This window comes from Siniperca chuatsi, linkage group LG3 (genome assembly GCF_020085105.1).
Source record: "Siniperca chuatsi isolate FFG_IHB_CAS linkage group LG3, ASM2008510v1, whole genome shotgun sequence".
NCBI lineage: Eukaryota > Metazoa > Chordata > Actinopteri > Centrarchiformes > Sinipercidae > Siniperca > Siniperca chuatsi.
Window position 1 is genome coordinate 15,402,206 of NC_058044.1, and position 16,811 is coordinate 15,419,016.

The 16,811-nt window shown below is 37.8% G+C and overlaps 3 protein-coding genes across 4 annotated transcripts in view; 2 read left to right on the plus strand and 1 right to left on the minus strand.

Moving 5' to 3' along the window:
• tmem134 (transmembrane protein 134) overlaps window positions 1-441 on the plus strand; it is a 4,999-nt gene extending 4,558 nt beyond the window's left edge. For both annotated transcript variants that reach the window (XM_044191028.1, XM_044191027.1), the window contains one exon: window positions 71-441. In XM_044191028.1, the coding sequence (XP_044046963.1) occupies window positions 71-153 (83 nt within the window). In that variant the 3' untranslated portion in view covers window positions 154-441. The remainder of the gene's footprint in view (window positions 1-70) is intronic.
• A 3,777-nt stretch (window positions 442-4,218) lies between these two features.
• On the plus strand, window positions 4,219-9,278 carry LOC122873829 (aryl hydrocarbon receptor interacting protein). Its single transcript, XM_044191026.1, has 7 exons — window positions 4,219-4,377; window positions 4,955-5,137; window positions 5,220-5,408; window positions 5,759-5,935; window positions 6,032-6,173; window positions 7,823-8,046; window positions 8,144-9,278. The coding sequence occupies exons 1-7, from the start codon at window positions 4,279-4,281 to the stop codon at window positions 8,147-8,149; spliced, it is 1,020 nt and encodes a 339-aa protein (XP_044046961.1). The 5' UTR covers window positions 4,219-4,278; the 3' UTR covers window positions 8,150-9,278.
• Window positions 9,279-9,718: 440 nt separating this feature from the next.
• Window positions 9,719-14,376, minus strand: cdk2ap2 (cyclin-dependent kinase 2 associated protein 2). Its single transcript, XM_044191029.1, has 5 exons — window positions 14,230-14,376; window positions 13,195-13,350; window positions 12,621-12,712; window positions 11,136-11,256; window positions 9,719-10,451 (listed from the first exon to the last, which is right to left on the minus strand). The coding sequence occupies exons 2-5, from the start codon at window positions 13,247-13,249 to the stop codon at window positions 10,384-10,386; spliced, it is 336 nt and encodes a 111-aa protein (XP_044046964.1). The 5' UTR covers window positions 13,250-13,350; window positions 14,230-14,376; the 3' UTR covers window positions 9,719-10,383.
• Window positions 14,377-16,811: the final 2,435 nt, after the last annotated feature.

Consider the following 16,811-nt stretch of genomic DNA (forward strand, 5'->3'; position numbering starts at 1 on the left):
GACCTTGTACCAGTAAATGCATGCCTTGTTTTGTTGACATTGACAATGTCATTCCCTGTGTTTCCTCCAGTGTACCATGTGATATACATCAGCTGTGCTGTCCGTGGAAGAAGAGGCTTCAAATTGTTCTACCTACCTTATTTTGAAAAATGACATTTTATGAGACACTACATTTTCACTACATTTCTTTGTTTGCTATGTTAAAATGAATTGTATTTTGTCACTTGTCACATTTGTCATGTATTGTCACATGGTTGTTTTTTCTTGTCATTGTAATGACCACTACTAATTCAACCACTCAGTGTCTCGACTATTTTTCCACTACATGAACTGACATTGCTGTATGTGTACATGAAAAAGAAGAAGATTGGTCTTGCCTGTGTTTTAAATCTTGTGTGAATAATGACTGTGAAATTACAATAAAACGTTTGTATATTTTAATTTGTGTCAGTTGAAATAGTTTTCCAAACAGGGACAAAGTGAGAGCTGTTTCCTGTATGTTTTGAGATTATAGACAGTATATAGACTGGGGTGGGACCAAACCTGCAGTTCTGCTCGCTAGGCAGTTCAAGTAAGGAGTCATCTATGACGAGGTTTGAAAGTACTGAAAAGTTGAACAAAGGCAAAGTTTCCTCAGTGGCTTGTGGTAAAATCATTTAATTCATATTTATGGGCTGCTTGTCTTGCTTATACCATTATCTTATCCTGCTTATACCATGGTAATTTGGCAACAACAACAAAAAAGTATAGAAATGCCTATTTTTGATTTGTCTTGGGTCTAAATTTGGGTTTGACTTTACAAGGCAAGAGGTCGTTTTACTTGGCTTGCTACTGTTTGATCATGTTGGCATGATTACATAGGTTTTATTAGTGAATCAGCCAATTTATAACATAGATTAAACTAGAGTATAATATTAGCCAATCAGAAACAAATATGCACCCAGACTATTGTATGAAGCTGGTTATTGCCATTTGCTGTTTTTCTTATCAGTTGCCACCTCAGCTTTAGAATAAAATAATAGAAAATTAAATTTTATGAAAATATTTTATTGAATTAAAGCAGAGTGTATACATCATGGAGTAACCTCAATTTATTGGTTTTCACACTTAGTTTAGCAATCTCTCATGAAAGCCAGTCTCAGTACAATCCAAATCCTTGACGTTAAAACTTGTGGCATATATACTATATAAACTGTTGAGAGATTAAGTTATGATTTTAAAGAGGTTATTAATGCTAAATTACAGTACTATCAACAACTGATAGTGGTAAACGTGGATCTTCTGCGGTGCAAAGCTATGCAGTGAGCTAAACACAGACACTTGGCCTTTGTAGTTTTTACTGGTGGCAACTGTGAAACTGAAAACTGTATTGGACAACAATCTCAGTAAAAGTGATTACAAATCAGGAAAAGTTGAGATATCATAAACAACTGTTAGACCAAAGGTATTCACTAACAAGGAAACTGGCTGTCAAATTGGTTACATTGTCCCTCATGACACCAGCAAAAGATCAACATTAAGTCCCCATAGGAAGAACAACACAGTAATTAATCTAGTAAACATACACATAGTCAACAAGAGTAAAATTAAAACGAGTAAATTACATAACAGTTAGCTCAACAGTAGCCTAAATTAACAGTTAGGCTACTTAGAATGTTGTATTAGCAACATATTAGCATCAGACAGCTAACATAGTGGCTAGCTTGGTTAGCAGCAAACGTATCACAAGAAAACTAAATTAACAAATGCTGAATGAACAATCACTAAATAGCTATAGGAGTACTGACTGATAGTGCACCAACAAGGGGATTTATGGAGTAGACATAAGATGTCTGTCAATATTTGCTTGGTCACAGATCTGACAAAATGGTGGATGTTAAACTGCAACTGTCATGGAACAGTGCCAGCAGGGGTTGCTACTAGCAACAGAATGTTCAGCTGAAACCAACTGACAGCGGCAGAAAGATGTAAATGGGGGGAGTTTTGTTTTGCTTTTGGAGGCTAAAATAAAAAAAGCTTGGGTACTTTACAAGCTTCAGGCATAAGTAAAAGAAATGCCTTAAAACATGGAAGGCTCAAAGAAATGTTTGAACTTCTACTTGAACTCAAATCAATATTTAGTTGTTTGCATGAATGTGAAAAATGTTTCCTAATGGCAGAGCATCCATATACACACCAATTTTTACGCTCTTCTCTGTTAAAACCCTGAAATAGAGGTACAACAGGTACCACTTTTAATGTGGCAATAAAATCAGCCAGTCTAGATAAAAGGTGACATGACTGCGCTTATATACATCTATGGTACACCCACACAGCAGTTTCAGTTATTTTCTCTACGCTCAGCACTGTGCAGGTGCGAAAGGCTGTAATTGACTGACATCTCCCACGCTCGACTGTTTTTGCTGCACCTATTAGGGCACAACAACTTTTACCATTCTTGTGAAATACAGCTACTTTTTCTCAGGATAATGGTTCTTCAATTGCAGTTTCATACCCAGTGATCTTCAGTCCTGGCCCTCAGGAAGCCATGCCCTGCTATTTTTCAATCAATAACCACTTCACAAGTGCCAGGCAGTTATCAACCCAGTAGGACAGACAGCGAGCAGCAGCTGAACCCCCCTTTCCTTTTGTGGTCAATTTTTTAAGCTCAGCTCTTTAAAGATCTAGATATTTAGCTGCAGTTCTGGTCTATTTAAATCAAAACAGTCATGTTGGGACCAATTAAATTGACCTTGAAACATCCAGTGCTCATTTTTGCAGCGGCAAGGCGTGTGGAAAATGTGTAAGGAAACCCAAATGTATCTATTTGGATTTGAAGTACCAAACTGGTGGTGATAAAAACCACAGTATGCCATTTAGACTGCAGATTTAGATTTACATAAAAAAGAAACAATGCATCATATACTACAGATACATGACATGTACAAGTGTATAACACACAGTAACACGTAGTATTGCAAAGCTGTCACTATGTCAACAGTTTTCACGGGGACTATTTCTTTGATAGAAATAGTCACAATGAAGTCTGTGGATTATCCACTGGGACATTATTTCTGGAAAGTCACGTTGCTGTTGAATTTTTAAAATGTAATTTTTCATTGCTATGAACAAACCTGTTGAACTGATGTGCTCCATACCAATAGAGATAAGTAAGAAAATCTTTTTTTTTTAATAATTTGGATAAATTTACTTATTAACCAATCTTCCACCACATTAGAGCATGTAATACACATATATTGCTTGTGATCTGATACTGTATGTGGTGTGATACACAATGGTGGAAGAAGTATGCAGATAACAACCACAATTTAAGAATATAACCCCCGCACTGAAATGTGTTTGCAGCAAAATGTACTTAAAGTAACAAAAGTAAAAGTACTTATTAGGCAACAGAATAGCTTCTGTTAGTGTTATATTATGGTTCTTATTACGTATATACAGTACATTTACTACATTACTGCACAACCTGTCAACATTACGGTTTATTAATTTTATAATGGTATTCATGTTAACTTCTGCACTATTTTATGTCTTAGATTCTCATTTTTTAACTAACGTGATTTTCTTTTTATACATTTTGTATGAGCATTGTTGGAGGGAGCATGAGAACAAAGAATTTCATTGCCAACGACTTCGTCACTGTAATTGTTGTGCATATGACAAATAAAGAACTTGATATCATTATTTATTATAATAATGGACCATTATTAGTGATGCATCAATGTGTAAGCAGCATATTTAATGTTGCAGGTGGAGAAAATTTTAATTATATGCTGTTGGGTAGATTAACCTATAGCAATGTACTATATGTATAAGCTCATCATTGATTTTGTATATAAAAACTTCATCTGCAAAGTAACTACTCACTACAGCTGTTAAATAAATGTAATGGAATAAAAGTACAGAAATCCCTCTGAAATATAGTGAAGTCACATTAAATGGAAATAAAGTAAAGTACAACTAGCTAAAATTGTACTGTAAATTGTAAAACATGACATATTGCTTGTAGTGTGATACAAGTTAAAAGCCATAGCTGACCAATAAATTGTATGTGCGTTGAATTAAGACTTGATTAATTATTTAAATTCTCATGAATTGGTATGCAAGACAGTTGAACAGTTGTCTTATGTTATTAAGGTAATGAAAAGGGAGTCTTGCAGTCCCCAGCCTAGTATAATGACACTTACGCAGTCTACGTGTAGAGGGCGCTCTGAGGCCCGTGAAACGACTGGCTTCGGCAAACATCGTCATCTGTCGAGAACTTACACTCGGTCAAGGATGGAGGAAGAGGCACGCAAGCTTCTCGAAGAAGGAATAATAAAGAAATTGATCAGTCCTGGTAAAGGAGAGCTATCGACCTTTCCCAATGGAACCAAGGTAAAACTACAGTGTCAACGGTCGGATGAGTTGAGTCCAGACCTCTGAATTAGTTTAACAAATGCGACGAAGCACGTTAGCTAATAATGCTATCACTAGCTATATCTTTGCTAACACATCAGACTTAGATTAATGTTACACCAAACGCATTGCGCTTGTATAAAGACACCACTGACAAGCTTGTGAGCTTTGCTGCCTTTGTGGTGATACAACGTTTAATTTGGGAAGGGCTGATTTTGTGGCCGGGTTAGATTTTTTTTCCCCCGATTTTTTTTCATCTGATGGAAAGACAGGAGGCGGAACAGGATGGCATGTGTTTGTCAATGCTGATTGGTTGGCATACCATGTCAATCAATTTTCTATTGTTGTGATTGGCCAGAATATGATGGAGTGTAGACGCACTCCAGGCCTGTCAGAGAAGTGCAGATTGCTCTTTTGTTTCTAGTAAACAAGCAATCAGCTGCATCTAACTCGTGTCCTCCTTAAAGGGCTGATGTCACAATAGTTATTTTAACCAGATAGCTCTGATGAGAAGTGTTTAATGTTGTCCGTGTTCTTCCTATCTCTGTTTTACCAGGTGGTCTTCCACTACCGCACCAGCCTGTGTGATGGCAAAGTGCTGGATGACTCTAGGACCATGGGGGGCCACAGCAAACCCATGGAGCTTATTTTGGGCAAGAAGTTTAAACTAGCTGCATGGGAGAGAGTGATCATCACTATGAGACAAGGCGAAATTTCTGAATTTACCTGTGACACTAAGGTTAGTGAGCTGGCCATTTGGGATACGATACGGTAGAAATCTTGTTCTTTCTGTGCATTGACCATTTCTGTTCGCCCCTCAGCACACAGCACTTTACCCGCTTGTGTCCCAGTCCCTGAGAAACATCAGTGCTGGTAAGGACCCCCTGGAAGGCCAGAGGCACTGCTGCGGCATTGCCCAGATCCACTCCCACCACTCTCTAGGGCACAAGGACCTGGATCAGCTTCAGGCCAGTCCACAGCCTCTTGTCTTCAGCATCGAGCTGCTGGAGGTGAGCAGGCAGGGGAGAGCACAGAGTTCAATATTAATTGTGGTATTTTATTGGGTTGTTGGTACCAGTACTTTTTGATATCTTACTTTGAGAAATATAAAACTCTAAAACACTCAGTCTCAGCAAAAACTGAAGTTTACAAGCCTCCCACTAAGACAGTAATGTAATGAATTGTATTAAATTGTAGAGGTGTACCTAACCTCTACAATTTAATACAATAAACATAAACTACAATAAACTTTTAACATAATTTATGTTTAACATAGAGTTGCTATGTGCTACTAAGAACAACTACAGTTTTACCCTCCTACATCGTAAGCCACTGATCTTCAGGCTCCTTCTCTGCTCAGGTTTTGCCTCCAGGATCGTTCCAGCTTGATGTATGGGCTATGACGGATGAAGAGAAACTCGAGTTTGTGCCTCAGATCCACGAGGAGGGCAACATGCTTTTCAAGCAGGGCCAAATTAAGGAAGCCACGGAGAAGTACTACAATGGCATTGCCTGCCTCAAAAATCTACAGATGAAGGTCAGATCCAGTTTTTAAGTTTCCATTTTCTTTAGTGTAAAAACTTAACTTTGCAATAAAATGCATTCTGTAACTCCTCTCTGCGACTTTTGTCAGGAACATCCTGGAGATGAAGCATGGGTAAAGTTGGACCTTATGATCACACCACTGCTCCTCAACTACTGCCAGTGCAAGCTACTCCAGGGCCAGTACTACGAAGTCATCGAACACTGCACATCCGTGATCTTCAAATATGAGGGTAAGGCTTTGTTGTTGGTGCTGTACACGAACCAGAGATTAAATATTTCTGTTGCTACAACAGATTGTAAGTATTTGTGATTTCAAAGAGGAAGCAGTGTATCTGGGCTTGGTGTAGATTGGTGTAGATTTTAAGTGTAAAATTGTGTTTGTGATGTTGAGATTACAAAAAACCTACATGTGAAAGAACACTGCTGCTTTTTGAAGGGATGCTGTTCATCCCTTCAGTAGAATGTAGTAGATTCAAGTAGTAGATATAAGCTGTTCTGGTGGCTCGTGGTGTCCCAGTGCCTTGCTATAGTAATGGATCACACTTTATGTTGTAATTATAGCTGCAGAAAGAAACAGTTAACTGTCTCAGTGATGTTGCTAGGTACACGTCCTATCACGCATTAAGATCCAAACGGACGCAGCAGGGCTGAACAATAAGGATTGCCCGGGGCAAGTAAAATGCCATGTCGGGCTGCTCGCAGCAGCCTCTTCTGCTGTCTGTGTCGGGTTGAGCTCCTCCACACACACACCGACGCACACACATGCGTGATCAGCAGATCAGGCCGCGGTGGAGATTACTTGAGTTGACAACAACTGTGCTCGCTACTATAAGTTGTTCCAAACAAAGCTGTCTGTATGTATCTAACTGTTTAGCTTAGTTTGCTGCAAATCTTAAAATTTGGCAAATTCTTGTAAACTTACTGCTGGCTGAGACAAACCAGCACCTCCTCCCTCTACCAGGTGTAACTTACCTGCAGTGAATTACATCAGCAGCAGAGGGAGGAGGACAGAGGACAGGAGGGACTGATACTGACTGATGTCTTCATTATTTATAAACTTCACTCACTATTTTGATGTCAGGAATATGATTTATTTTACTGATCACTGATTTTAGATTTGTTTCCAGTGAGATATTGAGTTTATACAGTGACTTTGCTGTTGTGAACATTACTGTTGCTGCTCTAGAAACAACATTTAGTTATATTCAAAATATTCACTTCTAATCCTTTTAATGAATGTATTCTTTTTTTAAATAATATATTTTTTAAAAAGCAATTATTTAGTAATGAAAAAGAACCGATAAGAGTATAGATAGATTAGAGTAGTAGTTGTATCAATAAAATCCTAATGATACCCATCCCTAAACACAAGTTTAACACTACATTTTGTCAAAAAAAACCCACTAATTTTATTGGGGACCCACTTAAGTTTTTGTGGGTCCCACTCAAATGACCAGCTGTGGGTCCTGGGAACTCACTACATTGAAAACCTATCAACATCACTGCTGTCTCCTTCCCAGCTACTTTTTTCAGGTGTAATTTTGGTTTTTAGCACATGATATATGATATTTGGGGCTGATCGCTGTGTTGATGGTTCATGAGTCTCCCATACAAATGTACTGTAATGTAGTGGTTAAACCATGTGGCCAGTAGACTTGAAAAACCTGCATTGTTATTTTGGCTTATTTTCATTATCCTGGAATCTTATCATCCTCCTTTAAATCGCATGAAGTTTGTTGTTACAGCCAGTGGATTAGCCCTGTCTGTAAATGCTATTGATTCATCATTACATCAAATTAAGTTGTTGATAACCATTTCCTTGGTCATTTATGTGCATTTGAAGAATTTGAATTAATTTTCTTTGTCCCCTTCCTAACAGACAATGTGAAGGCCTTCTACAAGCGGGCTAAGGCCCACGCTGCAGTGTGGAATGAGGCAGAGGCACGGGCGGACTTTGCCAAGGTGTTGGACCTGGAACCCTCTCTGGAGCCGTCAGTTGCGAAAGAGCTGAGGGCCATGGAGGAGAGGATCCGCAACAAAGAGAAGGAGGAAAAGGGTCGCTACAAAGGCCTATTCAGCACACCACCAGCCACTGCCACTACAGTCAGTCTAGTTTGAGTGGTTACCAGATATTCCATTGAAACTTCTTTGTTATAATGTATTAGAAATTTAAAGAAATATCTGCTCTGCCTCCTCACAGGGTTGAATCTCACAGTGGGTTGGAATAAGAGTTTGCCTGTGAATTTCAAGATGGAGGAGAAACGGTAGACACTCCTGGTGTTTCAGTCTTATCCATGCACCCAAGTCAAACACTCTGCCACCCGTCCCCTCATGGTACACGCAGAAACATTCTCACAGTCAGGTCAAACACACAAATGCACCCAGTAGTCACGCATTTTTATACCAAGGTGCGATTTTCATTCCTGCCTTATTCCTCTAAACTCCCTCTCTCTAAATTTAAAATTCAGTTTTTGATTAGGGCCTGCTGACATTTTCAGCTTAATTTTAATGAAAGTCCAAAATCCCATGGAACCATGTCTGTCCTGGCTAGCAGCACTATGTATTCATAGTATCGTGGTCTTCAAACTAAGGGAACTCTGAATTCCATTTTCTTACTTAGCCTGATATGGTTTCAGAAATTTTTACATTCATGGTAAATAACTTGCTCACAGTAATGGACTGCCTACAGAATGTTTCCCTTAGCAAAATGTTTCACAGGAATGATGAATTTATCTTCTGTTTGAGCAAAGTTATTGTATTATAATTTATATAGCAAACACCAATTTGCCATGGTATTAAAACAAAACAATTATGTTGTCTTGCTTTCTCTGAAATATGCGCACAGCTGTTGGATAATCCTAAAATTACTTGTAATTGTAAGGAGAGATTTCAAAGGATTCCAGACAGAAATGCTTTCCCTTAAGAAAACCATGGAATACTTAATTTTGCTTTTTGCACAAGGCACATTATGTACTCACATGCACACCTCTGCCTTGCACCGCCAGAACTCCTTTTCTATCTTGGTCACAGCGGAAGCACTGGAATAAGCAGACTATCTCCGGGTAGATGCGACTGGGAAACCGAGCTGTCTGTGACAATCATACAACACACAAGGACTTGTGTTAGCTTTACTTTCTCCTATGTACTTATGTAAGAAATACTACCATTATGTTGTTTCGGTCAAGATGTACTCAGCAGAACCCTCAGTATCTCCTTCACATGCTTAGAACAAGCTACTTGTTACTCTCCATGTGAAGCGAGTCGGTAGCCCAACCTGTCTAAAGTGAGATGTTAGAGGTTGTGGTTATGTAACTGAAAATAAATGTTTATCGCCAGCTTTGTTTTTTTTTTTGTTTTTTTTAATATGTGACATGCAGACAGATGATTTGGAGGAAAAAAGGCGATTTTCCTTTTGTATTTTTTCAACTATATAAATAATTATTACAATCCTGTGTAAAAGATGGTCACAACATTATATAAGACAAATGGACAAAAACATTCTCAGCACACTTACTGTCTATCAGAGCTCTCACATATTGTGGCTTTCATCAGTAGATGGAGTCTACTCCGTGAGCTCAGTGCCCTGAAAAATGTACATTGAGTGGGCCTTGTGTTAAGAGTTTCTTTGTCAAACTGCCCATTTCAAAAGGTCAATGAACACTCAATGCTCAATGAAAGAATATTTCATAGAAAGGTTTCTCATCAGTCACAAATCTGCATACTAATTCCATAGCAACAAAATAATCATGTTTCACAAATGAAACAGACACTGAAATTGTTTTTTTTCTGTTATTTAATTAAGATATACATACAGAACTGCAAAAATCTGGTTTACAAAATTCCCATACTAAACAAATTGACTTGAGATGTACAGAGTTCTTGGGATTGAGAAACATCTACTGTGTGTTTACACTACAAAATAGGATGAAAACAAAGCAAGGGTAAATAGAAATGGGGTATATTCAAGATGCTCAGATTAACAAAAAACTATTCAGTGGTTGCAGAGTGATGTTCAGAATAGAAACTTACGTACAGGTGCAACTAGAACATTGATTTAATCATTTAAAAAACCAAACTTTCTTGGTCAATTATTGAACAAATAATACTTAAAACATTCCTATCCATTTCACGGAAGTTTTTACCCACAGCTCTACTTACAAATGCGTTGAAATTCCCCACACTCTTATTTCAAAATAGATACAAAACTGCATTTTGCATACACCCCAAAAGGTCACAGAAAGTTTGTAATGAACAAAATGGGTGTGGTGGAATGAAGGGAACAGTGGACACAAGAAGGACATAATGCACCTATAAAAAGCAAGCGAGGAAAGCGCAAAAGGTGGGAGGGTAAAAAATGGTTGTAAAACAGACAATGGGGATCTTAATGAGGCCAGGTTTCTACAGGGAAAGAGTGAGAGGTGAAGGGATGTTTCCAAAAGGTTATGTGCGGGCACTTCTCTCCGTCTCTGCAAGACACTCCCTGACCAGTGCACGGGCATGGATTATACCTGAACAAGACAAACACAAGGTGCAAGGAGGTGTAAAATCAACAGTTTGCTTCCAATTATTTTTGCTGTTTATCTCATTAATGTCAGTTTCTGCCTTCTGTCTGACTCTACCATAACTACAAACATCTAATGCATCCAAGACAGCCAGATGACAATAGGGCTGCAGGTCAAGTTTAAGGCTAAATTGGGGTCTGTCTGCCTGGTAAATTAACACCACAGCCACTGCAGTTACTGAGGTTTCTAATGCATGTGATTCTATGCAAATCACACTAGTCCATTACTTCTACAGATCTGCATTACTATCCATCAGAATTTAAAAAGAGTGCAAAAACAGGAGTAGCCAAATGATCATTTCCTCCTTAGACCACATTTAAACATTTAAGTCATAAACTGACTGTGTAAGGGACTTGTCTTAAATGTTTAAACAGAACATGGTCTTTTTAACCCTGGTGTTTTGTTGATATTGGCTTCACTTCCTAATTGTTTGGTGCTCCACATACCTCACTGCTGTTTGTATGAAAAAAACATAATAGCAAAATCAACCAAAGTTTTCCCTTATCTTATTTGTTTTTTTTGTCTTTTCTTCTGGCTTCAGAAGAAGTCACTTTTATTAACTATTCACGATACACACCACACACACAAATCATGAAAAACAGGCATGTGTTTTTGACAAGCAAAATATACCTCTCTTTAGCCTCTCCATAGCGCTCTTACTCCCAGCGTATGTAGGCCTGATCTCACGGCTCATCTCCTCAATGACAGACAAAAGCTCACTGTAGGTGGACCCTTGAGACACTTTGACAGGCTGTTTGTGTATTTCCACAAACGTGTAATGTTTGGGGAAGGAAAAAAAAGATCCATCAAGACTTCACAGCAGGAAATCCACATCACAAGTGAAGACAAAGAACAATGGAAAATGTAGACTCTTGCTAATATGATATAGTGGAGGAAAGCACAGGGCCCAGGTATCTTTTATTTTCAAGATATTAAGTCAAAATGATACTAAATAGAACTGAAACAACACAACTCAAATAATTATTAATTTAACACCTGCTGCCCCAGCATGCAACAGCACACATTTGTCTAATTTGTCTAATTTTATTTTATACTTATATCCACTTGGTACTTAATTTATCTTACCTGTATTATAGTGTATTATATTCTGATTTGCTTAGAACTTCAATTCCTGTGTGCACTGACGTGATAGTGAGCTGCTGTAAGAAAAGAGTTTCCCTTCTGGGATCAATAAAGTATTTCTGATTCTGATAATAGATAGTCCCCCAACTTTTCCCATCTAATCCTCTATATTGCCATGTTTTCACAGCTATAATGAAGTCCATTCCTCTTTTCCACTGTTTCATATGATTCCAACAAAAATGTGAAAAAAATATGCTTTTTTTTAGAGTTACATGCACTTCAATCAAGCAACGAGTCAGCCTCACCCTCTTGGCTATCTCAACACTCCTCACATGCCTGCAGCTGCCTCACAGTAACAGGCTTCCAGTACTGTCAATATTTACTGTACTCTATGAATACAGAAAGACATGTTTGTCTGCAGATACTTTCATTTTCTGAATTTTTTTGAAGGTGAATTAACCGAAGCAGACTTTCTTCCGTCTGAATTTTGTAATAGAAATTCTACTTCAAGTCAGCTGCTGATTGTGCCTTCGGTTTTGTCTTTTTGTTGAGTGCATAGATACAAAACTCCAATAAACCTAAAAATGTAATGGGACCTTTTCTGCTGCTGGAAAAGTCCCTCTATAAATCAGCTTGAGTTACAAAATAAAGGCCAGTTCACAATTAATGATCAGTTTTCAAATAATAGCTGGGGGTATGTTCGGCTCACACTGGGCTGGAGCGTTTTGTTTGAATCATTTGTACTTTGTTTCTCAAATACGACAACAGGTATGTAATTATTCATTCATTTTCTTTGCAGGTATCATACTGCTTCAGCCCTAGTAAGGACTTTAAAGCAAAGTGGCTGACAAAGCCATGGTGTCATATCCAAGCTCTACCCTTTGACCTGTACAGGCCCACATAAAAAAAAATAAATAAAAAAAAACATCTTTAAGAGTAGTTTTGATTACTGGTTTACTTGTATGTATATATTTTGGTATTACCAAAGTATGAGACAACACAACAGTATGGATAGCTGTACTGCAGACATACCTGAACAAAGCCCATGGAGGGTGGGCCAAAGTCACTGAAAGCCGGCCTAAAGTTGGATGACGAGGGCAGAGATGGAGAGGGCACAGAAGAGCCTGGACAGAGGAGGAGAAAAGATGTAACACACTATAACCGGAACTTGTAACACAAAAACAGTGAGAAGAAACCTGCCTTCTGAATCATTTTATTTAATCTCAATAAGGTATACTTAATCATTCACTGTAAGGTTTTCTAACACACATAAGCCAGAGCAAAGTTCATTATTTTTTACACTGAAGACACCTCTGAGAGTTTTATCACATCTATACCATGGCCACTTACCAGATTCCCTTAGTTAATGTGGGGAGTATCTTTGGTTTCACTATTAGTTAGTTTAACTATTATCACAGCATGATGATGATAATGTATTGTTGCTATGGTTACTGAGACTAATATTGGCTAGACAACCATTGATTTACAATGGGAATTACAACTGTTGAATTATTTTCCATGGCTTAAAATGTGTCATATCCATAACAGAGAAATGGCACAGGCCAATAATTGCATGTGCAACATTAAAGCTGTGTCGTGTTAGAACCTGGAGGTGTGTGGTTGGAGCCAGATGGCGCAGGAGCAATGGGTTTGTAACTCATGGCGATGTCAGCAGGCAGCTCCCCGTATGACGCGCCACTTCCTTCGGTCCCGTCAACCCGGTGCTTATACAGCTTTACTGGTGGTGATGAGCTCCTAAGAGCTGATGCAAAGAAAAGAAGCACACATACAGAAACACAAATAAAAGAATATAGTATCAAATTTATATTCATCCTCAGATTAACAAAGGAAGCTAAAGTTTGCAGTTATCAAAGCAGTGAATATTCATTTCAGAAGAGAGTATGTGAAATCCAACTACATTGGCTCAATTTATTCTCAAGCATTTTTACCACTTTGTAGGATATACAGCAATAGCTAACAGCTAATGTTTCTCAGTTTCTGACGTTTTATGGGTAAGCCCCACAAACATTTTGCCAACATCATGGCAAACTTTGGCCACTTCGGCTTGCTTATAGGCATGCACACATCACAGAACAAATATATATGACCCAATACTGTATAAAGATTAAGCTTTTCATTCACGTTCATTAATTGTTTCTATCTCTCTATCTATCTACCTACCTACAGTATATATGTGAGACGAGACAGAGGTTTACCGACGGTAACCTCCTTCAATGCAGTGTTCACCTGTCATTCAATTCTGGTAGATATTATCTCTGATAAGTTAAGTAGTTAGAGATATGAATTCTAGATATTCATTTTTCTTGATCAATCTCGTGTGCTCAGGTTCGCAGAAACCTTTCAGAGCGTGAATGTGATCGGTCAAAGGCATACGAACCAGAGACAGAGGTGCCGAATGAAACAAAAGCTGACCTTAGCTTTAGAGGAAGGTGCCAAGCTAACTACTACTTGGTAATGTTAGCTAGATTAGCTAGCGTTCACCGGTTAGCATAACAACATAAGTAGAACGCAGAAAAAAACGTCGTGATACAGTGTTGATATTCTACATATAGACAGTGAACGATAGAAACGTTATCTACACTTGTTACCATTGAAAATCCAAAAGAGTGGTATTTTTTACCCTTTTAAGGAGACTTTAAATCCTCTGTGGGAAGGGAGACCTGTTTCTTCCTCTGTGTGTGAGTCTGCGCAGAAGAGAAGCGTAGTGTACTACTGTTTTTTTTTTTACTTTTAGAGCGATACGATTGGACGATGGAGTAACCTATGACGTCTGTTCAAACGGTTTCGTCACAAGGAATCACTACAGCACCAAACATTAAAACTGAAAACACATAGTCCATAGTTACAAATAAATTAATATTATGTCTGAAACCGTGTGTATCTTATTTTATTATTAATTCCCAGGTATCTACATCGAGCACATTGTCAGAGACTGGAAAGAGAAAGAGAAAATGTAGGCTCTAGGCTCAATTAAGTTGGAAGTCAAGGATGTTATTTTATAGGCTACTTTAAAAGTACGAACTAGAAAATAAAAGTGGCTGTTGAATTACTACTCTTATTGGGTACATTTCATATCCATATCTCCATCTACTCAATTATTCATAACTGAATTTGGAAATTACATCGAGGCAGTTGAACTTTTTCTGTAATTTTTGTTCATATTCATGTTTTTTTAATTATCTGCTTAACTTTATCATTATTTTTACTATATTTATCATTTTCATTATTTCTCCTTTCTCCTCTTTCTGTTTTTACTAGTTTATATTTATCCTATCCTTTTCTTCATTGACATTTCATGTCTTAATTTCACTTAATGTGCAATTGTACATTTTACCAATGTACATTTCATCTTTCTACACTATAACGATGATGAAATGGATGCCAGGTTTTGGTTTTCATGTCGCATGTGTGACTCTAAACTAAGTTTGTGAAGAAAAAGAAAAAAGAAGAAGAAAAGAAAAAGCAAGGAAACTTTCATACCTCTATATGATTACATGATGTCTGTTGTTCCTTTTCCTATCATTGTTACAAAATGTTGATGATACTCATTTTAGAACTTCTATGTACAATACATACTGTAAATAATCCCAGTACCATTTTTCTGTCAAACAAATAAAGCATTTTTAAATTGGAAAAAAGATTTAAAAGGGGCTTTACAAAAGTGTTCAACAATCTAATGATAGGGCTACTCCAGTTGCTATTTTTTAATAGTCAAAATCAAAGCAGCAGAGGCCAAGATATCCTGACCCCTAGTATATAATAAAAAACTAAATATCATCATTCACTAGGCTCTCCATGCCCAATCAATGCCCATGTCTTTCAAACTCCACACCCTTAGTTTGGTATGCAGGCTTTCAGTTACAATTTTAAGTCTTAAGCCCAAGTTGAAATAACCCTGATGACATCACCAGGGTTAATTTCACAGACATGACAAAGCTCCTCCAGAGCCAAATAAGACTGTTTTCACAGGCTGAGGAGTACTCCCTCTGATGAGTAAACAGATTTTTATGTTTAAAATTGGTGAACTGCCGCTTTAAGGTAACTTTGCAGAGATAATATATAATAAGTCAAAAATATACATAAACATTCACTAAAGACATATGATCCTTGCAAATAATCCAAATAATAAGAGACAGCAGAATGTCCCTTGTTTGACCCCTAAGGGTAGCATGTACTTTACAGTGAATGAACTACCATCACTTAGTCGACAATGCGACAAAGTGATGGCGACAAATGAGAGACAGTGCATGATCCAGTCCCTTGCCTTGTACCAGTGGTGATGACAGAAATTTTTGTCACATTCGCTAACTGAAAGGTTTCACACCTCGTGTTTTTAGACATGATGGGATTAATTCTTTTAGGCCTGGTTCTCAAATGTTTGATAAATGTTCATTGTGTTAAGAAATATCTGATACTCAAGGTGTAAGCAGACATTGATTTGTCTAGTTAAATCAGCAGTTCAGTAATGGCTCAGTTAATGGATCACCATCTTTCTTTTGGACTGAAAGGCATTCACCTGCTTGAGCAGTTTCACCGTCTATTCAAACAATTTTGCACAAATGTGAATGATTTATTAATTCACTGGGTTATTAGTCCAGTATATGTTCAGTAAGCTCTTAAGTTGGTCCAGTTTGTACACCACAAATGAAGAGATACAGGTAGCAGTGGTATCTGAGTGTGACCATTAATAACTGGAGCCCAGAGGTTGTGCAGTTGCGAAATTAGTCTGCACTCAAGGCAGTGCAGCAGTCTGACAAATTGATCCCTTCTTGGACCTGGACCAGACCTAATGACTCTTGAAACAACTTTTGGTGGCAAATGGTTTAAAGGTCTGGTACTGTAAAGGTGTGAGAGATGGAGAGAGGAACTATATGTTCTTGGTGTTGTTCCTCTGCAACAAAAGAAATCAATAAGGCATTCAGAAGGCTAAAGAATACACATAATGTTCAGAGCATGGTAAGTTTTGAATGTGCTCAGTAAAAAATAATAAAATGCCAAGCAAAAAGAAACTGGTGGAAAATATTCTGTGATAAAATTGGAATTTGAATATGGAATGATTAAAAAGATGGGAGCATATTAAAGAGAACAGTAATATCTAATGTTAGCAATAAGTAATGAGGACAAAGATGGGACAATGGTCTTTTGTAAGGCCCATAGTTCAGAGAACCTGTCAAAGGAAGGAAAAAGGGGAAAACACCAGAA